General features: G+C 33.4%; 3 protein-coding genes across 4 annotated transcripts in view; 1 reads left to right on the top strand and 2 right to left on the bottom strand.

Moving 5' to 3' along the window:
• Window positions 1-3,844, bottom strand: part of LOC119631264 (RNA polymerase II elongation factor Ell) — a 27,144-nt gene extending 23,300 nt beyond the window's left edge. For both annotated transcript variants that reach the window (XM_038023312.1, XM_038023313.1), the window contains exon 1: window positions 3,634-3,844. The gene's annotated coding sequence lies outside the window, so the exon portion shown is untranslated. The remainder of the gene's footprint in view (window positions 1-3,633) is intronic.
• The window catches only part of LOC119631263 (chromodomain-helicase-DNA-binding protein Mi-2 homolog), a 48,956-nt gene extending 40,186 nt beyond the window's left edge, over window positions 1-8,770 (bottom strand). The window contains exon 1 of the mRNA XM_038023311.1: window positions 8,613-8,770. Coding sequence (XP_037879239.1) covers window positions 8,613-8,649 — 37 coding nt within the window. The 5' untranslated portion in view covers window positions 8,650-8,770. The remainder of the gene's footprint in view (window positions 1-8,612) is intronic.
• A 172-nt stretch (window positions 8,771-8,942) lies between these two features.
• Window positions 8,943-11,495, top strand: LOC119631265 (U4/U6 small nuclear ribonucleoprotein Prp3). The gene is made up of 2 exons (XM_038023314.1): window positions 8,943-10,355; window positions 10,650-11,495. The coding sequence occupies exons 1-2, from the start codon at window positions 9,107-9,109 to the stop codon at window positions 11,399-11,401; spliced, it is 2,001 nt and encodes a 666-aa protein (XP_037879242.1). The 5' UTR covers window positions 8,943-9,106; the 3' UTR covers window positions 11,402-11,495.
• Window positions 11,496-11,499: the final 4 nt, after the last annotated feature.

The raw sequence follows: 11,499 nt of genomic DNA, 5'->3' as shown, positions 1-11,499 counted from the left end.
TAAATATATTTTGTGAATTTTTGTTTTCGAATTTTACTTATTCAAACGAAATACCACTACACAGAAGAAGAGAAATATAAAAAATTATTCTCTGCCATGACCTCAAACGCACGATAATTGTTATTGTTATTTTTGATCTCTCATATGTTTGGAAGAGAATAACAACAATAAATGATTAAGTAGCCTTAGCAATAGCATCGAAAAATAACTTCAACACTCAGCAAAACGTTAAATGACTGACACAAAATAAAAAAAAAAAAAAAAAATTTAAAGATAAATATAAAATTGAAATTTTTTAAAAGCAATTTTAATCTCTTCTCTCTTCGTTGTTTTTTTTTTTTTTTCTTCGTTCCCCTCTCTATTTTCCACCTTCCTTTAGATTTTTACATACGCTTACCCCCTAAAAGGTATAACGATGATTTATTATTTTACTAAACGAAGTCAAAAACCTGGAGAACAGCAATTGTCGCGTATAAGTATGTATAAAAGAGAAAATTTTTTCAAGAATGCATATATAAAGTAGAGTTCATCCAGCCGATATATTAATCGGTATCTGTTATATAAATGCATCCATTTCATTGATCAACTCGAGAGCACTTTAATGATGATGATAAAAAGACAACAAATCTGCATATACATATTAACGATGTTATAAACTGATGATTATTACAAACTAATATATAGATTGTGGGCTTACAAATCAATCTATATACGTCAGCATTTGAATGACGGCACTGAAGCAATCATTTATATAAAAATGTCTAATATTTAAACTATCTATTCTTATAGATGAATCATATATAAAATTCGGACACAGATTTTTACTAATTACATAGAAAATTAAGTTGATGCTAATTTTGTACGACAATTACTTCAAGTGAATATAATAGGAGACAGGTTAGACAAATCATTTGAAAAATTTGCACTTATGCCTTGTTTTAATCTGAACATTTCGCATATAATAAATGACGCTCCAACACCAATGCATTTAGTTTGGTTTAAAACAGTTATTTTATATTATTACTCTCTAAATGTGTTTCAAGTAAACCACACCTGCGTCTAGTTTCAATAAAAAAAGAAAGAAACATTAAAACATAGAAGTAGTGTCTGTCTATCAATACGCTAGCGATATCTAAACAGACCATACGCATAATACACATGAAGACCATTTTCTATTTTGTATCTTATATCATATTGTATATAAATTGAATCACGGCTGTGTAATGAAAGACAGTATGGGTAAATGCAATTATGATGACGAAAGCAATAAGAGCTCGAATTTCCAAAATCTTGATTGAGGTCAAGGTTCCCCATTAAATCTATTAATACTTTTTTATTTTTCTTGCGATATTCTCCCCTGCCTTTCCCTAAATTTTTCAGTTAGGTGTATTTACAAAAATTTGCTTTACCTTCGCGTATTCATACAGTTTTGTATTTAGATCTGTTCGTCCTGAAATTTTTATGACTTTTACCGGCGAAAAGCAACCTTGTTTTATCAACAAGTGAAGCGCGTATTTATTTATTGCTATATTTAGTGTACATAAACTCGTCAAAATGGATGAAATCAAAGATTTGCAATTTCTTACTTCATTCACCTCTTTTCTCTTACGTTCATCCCAATGTCAATGTTAAACATTCAAAACCCCAAAGCTAACCGTATAAAATCTAGTAAGATCTGAAGTCCGCATATGCATATATGTACTCTTGCGACCAAACATGGGTAGGAGAAGTAGTTGTGTACACAATAAGCGTACACAATTACACGTATAGGACCTAGTGAATAGCGTTATTAATAGTCTTAAAATCATTGCTTTATTTCCAATTAATGTTTCATCATACATTATACATCAGACATTAAAGGGGAAACGTGAACTTTAAGTCCTTCAAAAGTCAAAAGTAAGTCTTACAAGATTATATAATTCATATAACGTGCGAATCCAGTCTTCCATGGTACTGCCATTGCGTGTAATCTTTCAAGATCATTTATATCATCTATGACTGCCTGTAAGTAATGTTATGTTACTATGATGCGTTCCATTATTAATTATGTCAAGCGATCGGATGAAGAAAGTTATTGAAGAAGGGTAAGTATACTAATGTATGTACAAAGTCGAAATGTAATATGTAAAATACCATTAATTTCATTGGTAGAGACTTAAAAAGCTCCCCATAAAAAGGAAAACTATAGGGAAACAGACAAACGAACGCTCTCTTTTTTCCTTTCCATGAATGATTTCTCTGATCCCGTTCCTCAGCGTTTCTTGTGTTTTTGGCAAACTTCTTATTCGCAAAAATTTTTATATAACAACTACAAATTTATTTTAAATTTTAATCCATTCCATTTTATTATACTAGCTGGAAATTTCTGGTTGCTTCTGGGATAGGACGGAAGGCGTACTTATAGAAAAGCAACTTTTGTAAGACGTACTTACAAAAAAAAAGCAACTTTTGTAAGACGTACTTATAAAAAAGCAAAAAAAAAATGATGCAGTGTAAGTGGAAGAACAGAAGCAAGAACAAGAAAAACAGCGAGAGACTCTAACGCGTATGCAATATTAGGGGAGCATTAGTTAATGTATATGTGGTCATTTGGATCTAGAGAATATGCAGACAAGACAATAGATGTTACTCTACGCTCTCGCAATACTACTACAGGCGAAAAAGAGATTTGTATCTTTGCTCAGAAAAAGGGGAGAAGTACAAACCAACCAAACAAGAAACAAAAAACGCAAAATATGTGTCTGTACTTAAATCAACAGTCTAAATTTTTCACCAAAATAAGTAAAATGCGTAATAACTTTAAAAAAATCATTAAAAAAACACAAAAATTCGTCAATACTAAACTGAATAGAGAAAGAAAAGCAAAAGGTGTTCCAAGGTTGTTGCGCATACTTGGCAAAGTATATTTTTTCTACCTTTGTCACTCTATAACTGTTTCCATCAATTCTACTCCTCTGTGTGTTTCTTTCTCTCATTAAAAATTTATTATTTTGTGGCTATACTGTGGTGTAGTTAGTGGTTTTTGCTATTTATTATTTTCCTTTACTTTTCGTTTTATGTTAAGGTCTCTTTGGTTAGTTTATTTGATTGTTTAGTTGAACTAATGGGTCAGTTTTTTTTTTCCTGTAACGGTAATCTGTGCCATTATCCAACTTTTAATTTTACTTAATTAAATTGAATTTTCGCACCTATCAGGGCAATCATGCAAGGAATACATATATACGATTACCCCTTCCAAACGTATTTTATGAATACAGATTAATTAAGTTCAACACTATTTAAAAACATACGGTTGCAAGTTATTAAAATCTTTAAAGTAGAAAAAAGTCCACGGAAATGACTACTATTACACTAACTTCGCATTAAACGAACAAAAAATATAGCACGACGAGCTTTTATATTAGTCGACTACAAACACAACGATAACAACGAGCAGAAACCAGCGACTTTTGTAACAAACGAGAAAAGTAGACATTTACAAGAAAAAAATTTTTTTTTTTTTTTTTGATAAATGGAATATCACGACACCAATAGCGACACAGAGGGAAATCAATCGAGATTGAATTATTGGACTTGTATCTGGAAAATCACAAAATTTTCCACTTAATTTAATATGCATTTGGAGAATCTCACACTTTTCCACTACACTTTCTTTGGAATCATTTCGCACACCGTTCTGCAAATTGATTCTTTGACACTCGCACAAAATTTTATTGAACAATGGCTGATTGTCGTTTCCACATTTATTTTAAGGCATTAATATTAATTTTTACAAATTTTATTTTCTTAAATTTTTCTGCAGTCAAAGCAAAAAATCACGTCATGGCTGCCACGTCCAAACAACAATGAATCGTGAAAATCTCATTACGTTTCACGTTAGTACTTTTACATATGGCGGAACAACCTGAATTAAAACTCATTTGTAATAAGAATATTCTTTTAAAAAATGTTTGCGCCTCTGTGCTGTTTTCACAAAATGCCTGTTTAAGTTATCCCTATTGTTGAAAAGTAGTAAATTCACCGCTATCCCCAACGATTGAAACTTTAAATAGGCCGTATTTATATAAGTTTATAATTTAAAAAAATACGAAAACATTTTATGCGCACTCATGAGAATAGTTTAATTTCAAATTGATTAGATATGACTCAATAAGTCACGTCTTTTTCCTTTATAAAATAAAAAGCAGTGTTGCCAGTTAGAGGATATTTAAAGCGCTGATAATATTCGGTGTAATATAAAATAAGCATAGGTTGGCAACTTTTGCTTTACTTTTTAAAAGGTACACTTCAAGGAGAAATAAAAATCATAAAACAACACATCAAATAATCTCAATAACTTCCTGGAGCCCGTGGTATTTGCAGATTCATATTTTTTACAATACTTGTACAATCCCATATAAATAACATAAATTTGCGGCTTTTAGCATAGATTTTAATAATTATTTCTTATGAGCTTTTTGTGAAAGAACAAATAAATTATAACAGCGAAAATACCGAATACAATATCCATTGAATTCTAAATGAGAAATGCAATGCCTATTTGCCTGATTCTTTTAATTCACAACTTTTAATTTAAATCTATATTCTATTTATATTTATTAGGTAATTATTAGGTACGCCTAATGTAAAAATTTTTAGTGTCAATGCACTTAAGTACGCATGAATTAGGTCTTTTGAAGCGCTAATCTTGACAATGGGACACATTTCTCATTGCGGTTGAATAAAGGAAGATTACATGGACTTGCTAATTTCATGTTCCATACTCTTTGCGTTTCATATAAATGAATCATTTTTAAATCACTACACTCATGTTGTAGATCTTAGAAGTATTATAAACACCATGCATAAATGTACACTAATATTTTATAATATAATATATAGACGCTTATGTACACATCTGGACAGAAAAGTAGGTGCAAGGCCCATCTTTCCGTTCTATGCCATTTGAATTACGGAATCCTCATATAACGTTTTTACATGTGGCAAAACTGTTCAAAATTAATTACCGGAATGTTACCTGAGGTATTTCTTGCAATGAAAAGTTGAGGGCTCTCATGTTACTTTAGTAGCTGGACAATGAGATAGATGCGTTCTCTTTAAAGTTGTGAAAAGTGAAGCCTTTTGGAAAATTTTGCTGCAAAATCAGGGAGAAACGTTCAAATTTATTGCCATATCACTAAATCGGTCACACAACTTTATCACGAGCGATTTAAACCCCCCAAAAAAAAAGTGTTGAGAGACGGGGAGCAGTTTAAAAAGCATCTCTTGCTTCCGATAACCGCACTATAACTTTAGAAAAGTGTGATCCTTCCAAGTCGTCTAGAGCAACTTGCAATGAAATTGAATAGGATATATCACACTGAACTGTTAGATATCAAGGTACTAGGAAGAATAGCTCAGACATTTCCGTTGTGCGCAGAAAAAGTTAAGTTGGATGAAAGGAAAGACTTCATTTTAGCCCATAAAAATTGATGCAAACCAGAAGCCGTAGAAAAGTAAAAAAATATATATTGGAGCGACGAAACAAAAATAAATGTATTTGGAAATGATGTGGGAAAAAACGCGTGCGGCATGGCAGAGAAAATCCAATGGTATAAGGCTTTTTTTTGCTGGGAATGTGTCGGTCGGGCCGATACATCTCAAAGAAAACACTATGAATAGATTTATATGTAAAAACGTGTTGGAAACTGCGACGCTACCGTATACCGAAGGAAATATGCTACTGCTACGGAAATTTCAGTAAGGTATCGATCAAGTAACTCTTACGGCATCAATCCTGTTAAAAATTTTTGGTGGAGAGGACTAAAGCGTCATGTTGCCATTAGCAATAAAAAAGCTTTGTGGAAATATTCAAAAAGTATGGTTTAGTAACCCAGTAGAGCAGACCTGCGATAATTAATTTCATCCATGTCTATAAAAATCGAAGCTGTCCTCAAAAAGGATAGTGGCTATACCGGCCATGGACTGTTTGAATTGATCATTATTAAGTTTTCGTATATACATCTATTTTCCTGTCCATCTGGGAACAAACGATATTTTTGAAATTAACTTGTTTTAAATTTTTATATATACTTCGCATAACTCTCAAAGTACAAATTTGTTCCTATTTTATAAATAAATGATAAATATAATATATAATAGAAGGAAAATGGAAAAGAATACCCTCCATCAACATGAAACAACATATATATACTTAAAATCATTGAATTATTAAGCCAAGCAGTCTCCGCGGTCTCTTTCATTTTCGCTTTTTTATCCGCAAAGTAACACTTTTGCATCATTTTGTCTCAGTTTCTTTGATGTCAAGAGAACTGGCGCAGATGTTAAAAGAGAAATCTCCGGAACGATTATTAAAAAATCCTAGCAGAATTAAACAATTACACACATGAACTCTATGTAAATCTGGGCAAGATAGTATGGGAAAAAAATGGAGATGAATATAATATTTAACTTTTCACCTTCTTTGAATACGTTTAGATACGTGAACAAAATCGCCATGCGAAGACTATCGGATGCATGCATTAAATGCAATCTTAATTGTTCCTTTTGCTCTATATATAGAGTTGGACATCACTACAAAGCCAACGACTAGCATAAGTTATAATTTAAACCTGATTTTGCTTTTTACGAAGCAAATACTTTGAGCAGCATGTAGCTGCACGTATAATGCTTTTGTTAACAAATATATAAAGGAGAAGCAAGTGTATTGTGATACCAAATTTACCGACATCAAAATTTTCATGATAGGATCAGCCCAGGATTTCATACTAAATAAGAGTGCGTGTCGATGTATCCCATGCAGATGATGAAATTTGCGTATTTCGAAACGATGACAAAAGTGAATGGACGAAAATAATTTGTAAATTCTATACTATCAAATTAAACAAGGCGGGAGCCATATCTCACCTATCCACCACTATGCTTTTCTACTCTCCAATTTCGTTTATTCGATATCCACACCGCTAGGGCCTACAATATGCATTTTAGAGTTAACCGATTTTTAAACAGATAATGTATCTTCGTTCGACAACCGTACAAAATAGTTTTAAACATTCGGTCTTGTTTGCATAAAACCCCAAAGAAAGTGAAAAATTAAATTTAATAACTTGTAACTTGGTTGTGGGCGTAGTCGATTTTTTCCATATTTGCACGTAAAGAGTAAAGTATTTTGTAAACTAAATTTGAAAATTTTCAACATATACCACGCAGACGGACATATGGACAGGCATGGCTTCATCAATTCAGAATTTCAGGCTGATCAGGACTGTATATACTTTACAGCGTCTCTGTAAAAAAAAATAATAATAAAGCAAAAAAACAAAAAAAAAAAATGAGTATATCGCAATCATTCAATGGTGAGTATAATAAGAAAATGAGAAAAAATTTATCAGAGCCGCAACAGACTTCACCGAAAAGTTTATTTTCAAACGTCACTGTGGTATAAGATATCCTCTAAGATATATTCTATTGCGATATGATTATGATTTTATAATTTTCATATTTACTCGTGCACCTTTTCAATCGTATCTTCTTAGCAATTTCAATTAGGAATATAGTTGATCGAAGAAACGCAATAAGGGGTGCTCACTGGGTACTAACATTAGGACTGCCTTTATTCAGTAGAGTGACGAGTGGTTAACAATGGATACAATGGTTCAATTGTAAACGAAAGTGTGACCCTCAATCAGGAAAAATTGAAGTAAATGTAAAAAAATGTGAATAAATTTATAAAATATGTGAGTAAATTAATAATAACCGGGACACTTAATATAGGAATGTTCAATGTCAACGAATTAATATAAATCAACACTTTCCCACCAAATACTACTCTACTTACCTGAAAAAAGTATTTCAGGGATAATATAAAACTAATACAAGTACCTATTTAGAGAAGCTAGGGTCAGTAGTTCCCTTTCGGATTCTTTGTTCTTGAGAAGTGTTCGTAACGAACAAATGTTTGTGTTTACAAAAAACAAAATGTAAAGTTAATTAAATCAAATTTTGATGTAAATATAATTGACAAATTAAAGATTTCATAAATAAAATGGTGATTGCCCCAAATCAAAAGCTCAATTACGATATTTTAATTAACTGTACGTTCCTCATACCATATAGCCTAAAGGAGAAAGGGAATTTTCAAGGGAATATTCAATCTAAGGAAGCACGAATTTCGTACATTTAGCAACTTTGCTAAAACATTTCAATTGCTTTTCTTAAAGTGAAATAATGTATCAAATAATTTAGATCCACGATGACGTACCTGCCCTTTTTTGCATTTCGCAATGTTATAGTTTAAACTTCCTCGGATCAGTTCATTCGAAGCAAATTTCAAGAAATTATAGTATTAATAAAGAGGGAATGAAAAGTCGCTCATATATTTGTATATGCAACAACAACAACACAAACTGTTCCACTGTTCTCCAAGTGAAAAAAATTCATAAACTTTATAATAATGCGTTTGTAATGATTTCATGCGCATTTGTTGTGTTTGAGCTATTTATGAAACAACTATTTGGTGCATTTATGAAATTTTTGTTATATTCTCAAAAATTTTTTTCTTTACACACGTAACTTTTTAAAAAGAATTTTCGTTTAAATTATTCCGTACTTACCCTGAAAAGTTTCTTCGTTTTCTTCCTCAGATGCCATAGCGAGAGATTTAATAAAGATTTTTTAAAAATATATTATTAAAACACGTTAAAATCTGCGGAAATTTTATGCACAATTTTTTTGACACACACACACAATCTTTTACAGAAGCGAGCGGCTTTAAACAAATATGGCGTAGGTAGTGTTGTCGAAATGGAAAATATAAGCAGTAGGGATTATATTAACCGAAAATGAAAAACGGAGTTTTTCAAGAAGAAAATGTCATTAATATTAGGAATTCAGCAAATGCATGTGTTTGTAGGTATGGCAAGTCTCTTACGATAAACGAAAGTTGTCATTTATAAACGTTATCATGTTTATTTTCCTCTTTGCGTGCATCGAAAGCAGAAGAACGTTGAATAATTCCTATTAATTCTGGCTTTGTGAATCAACAGCCGCACTTTTCATTGGTAATTAATTGTTTGTTTTGTTTCAAAGAGCATATTAACTGCGAATTATGTCCTATTATACGCGCAAGGAGATCGATGATTTGCACAATGATATAGCGACGCTGGCTGCGAAGGTCGTCAGTTCCGAAGAAGAAAAGTCTTTAATAATCAACACAATTGAACTATGTCTGCATCAGGGTTTCGAACGTCAATACTTATGCGAACAACTAGAAAAATTTGTAGATAGAAAACAATGCTTGAAAATGGTCGACAAGCTACAGGAGCACTTGGAAGAGTATAAGCGCAAATGTCGTAAACGTCCGGATGGAGACAGCACAGCAACCTCTGGTGTCGCAGAACCTGCCAAAAAATCACGGTTTGACGTTGTCCATCCTCATTCGAATGGTGAGAAGCCGGCACTACCACCTATTGTAGTACCTCCCGCAGTAATTTCAAATTCTTCCATGTCGCTTGGCAATTCTTCTAACGCTGCTACGTCTTCCTTAAGTAGTACTCAAATTAAATTAATGATGGTGAATGCACAACGCGAGATTGAGGAGCGGAAACGTGCTCTAAATCAGTTAAAAGCCAAAGATCCCATACTTGCTTCAGTGCCGCAAATTGGTTTACCGGTCGCTTTAGCCACGCAAGCCCTTTCGAAGAAGCCGACTCCAGAAGACGCTGATAAGGCCAAAAAAATTGCTGAGTTACAAGCTCAAATACGTGCAAAGCTTTCAGGGTCCTTAGCTACTCTAATTCAGCCAACAGCTCCAGTACAAGACAGGCCGAAACCATTGATTTTAGATGAAGATGGCCGTACTATCGATAAAACTGGGCGAGCTATTAATATACCAACCTTAACACCCACACTTAAAGCAAATATAAGAGCGAAAAAACGCGAGGTTTTTAATAAATCTCAAACCCATGCTGAACGCAATGCAGCTCAAGAAGAGGCTTTAAAATTTTTTGATGATCGCATAGCCCAAAAGTCTGCAGTGCGCACAAAGCGTGCGCTACGTTTTCATGAGCCGGGTAAATTCCAGCAAATGGCTGAACGTATGCGTATGAAGTCACAACTGGAACGGTTGCAAAATGAAATATCACAAATTGCCCGAAAAACAGGTATCAGCTCCGCTACGAAACTTGCCTTGATTGCTCCTAAGCAAGATACTCCTGACGATGTTCCGATGATGGAATGGTGGGATTCTGTTATTTTAACCAGCGATCTTAACACATTGGAGGACGACGGAAAAATTAGTATACGCAAAGCGGCCATTACAAATCTTATTGAACACCCTACGCAAATGAAACCCCCAAGTAAGTCACAGTGTAGATAGATGTTGCCCCTTAATTACAATTACTTGGAGTTTTGTCCTTCCGTTTGTGCAACATAGAAATATGAACCAAACACTTCATATAGTATTATCCATATTCCCAACTTGGCCAATTAATTTTACATGAAACAAATCCTCCTAAAAATTCAATCCTGGTATAATTAAAGATGTTACTCCCAAGATAAAAAAAAACCTTTAAAAAATATATATTTATAACAATTGATATCCTTGTTAATCGATTGACTTCCATATTTCGCACTATGAATACGATTTTTAGATGAACCCTTAAAACCGGTTTATTTGCCGGTGTTTCTAACGAAGAAAGAGCGCAAGAAGTTAAGAAGACAAAATAGGAGAGAAGCTTGGAAGGAAGATCAAGAAAAAATAAGATTAGGTCTTGTTGCAACACCTGAACCTAAGCTGCGTATTTCAAATTTGATGCGAGTTTTGGGCACTGACGCTGTTCAAGATCCCACGAAAATTGAAGCTCATGTACGCGAGCAGATGGCCAAGCGCCAAAAAGCCCACGAGGACGCGAACAATGCACGAAAATTAACAGCTGAACAAAAAAGCGAAAAAAAAATTCGTAAAATCAAGGAAGATACGTCATGTGGTGTCCACGTCAGTGTTTACCGTATTAAGGATCTTCAAGACAATGCTAGTAAAAAATTTAAAGTGGAAACAAATGCTAAGCAATTGCATATGACCGGCACTGTTGTCCTATTTAGAGATTGCTGCGTTGTGGTAGTAGAAGGCGGCCCAAAGCAACAAAAAAAGTATCGACGTCTCATGCAGCATCGCATCAAATGGGAAGAAGACAGTGTTAAGGGCCCTGATGGCCAAGAAGTTCCTAACGCTTGTGTATTGGTGTGGGAAGGCACTAGTCAACGGCGCCATTTTGGAGAAATTAAATTTAAAATTTTTCCCATGGAAAAAATGGCCCGGGAATTCTTTCAAAAACATCAAGTGGAACACTACTGGGACTTGGCCTATTCTGGAGCTGTCCTAGAAGCTTCAACCGATGAATAATTTCACTAAACTAAACTATCATTCGCAAAAATTTGTAAATTTAGATCTAAAACTGCAACAATAAAAGAATTCGTTATTTTTTTGGTAAATTGTACTAA

This window comes from Glossina fuscipes, unplaced genomic scaffold, assembly GCF_014805625.2.
Source record: "Glossina fuscipes isolate IAEA_lab_2018 unplaced genomic scaffold, Yale_Gfus_2 1, whole genome shotgun sequence".
Taxonomy (NCBI): Eukaryota; Metazoa; Arthropoda; class Insecta; order Diptera; family Glossinidae; genus Glossina; species Glossina fuscipes.
The sequence above is the reverse complement of the archived record's forward strand: the minus strand, read 5'-3'. Positions and strand labels throughout refer to the sequence as shown.

Coding starts and splice junctions, on each gene's coding strand:
- LOC119631265 (XM_038023314.1), top strand. CDS start 9,107: ATGTCCTATTATACGCGCAAGGAGATCGATGATTTGCACAATGATATA. Junction 10,356..10,649: donor TACGCAAATGAAACCCCCAA/GTAAGTCACAGT, acceptor TACGATTTTTAG/ATGAACCCTTAAAACCGGTT.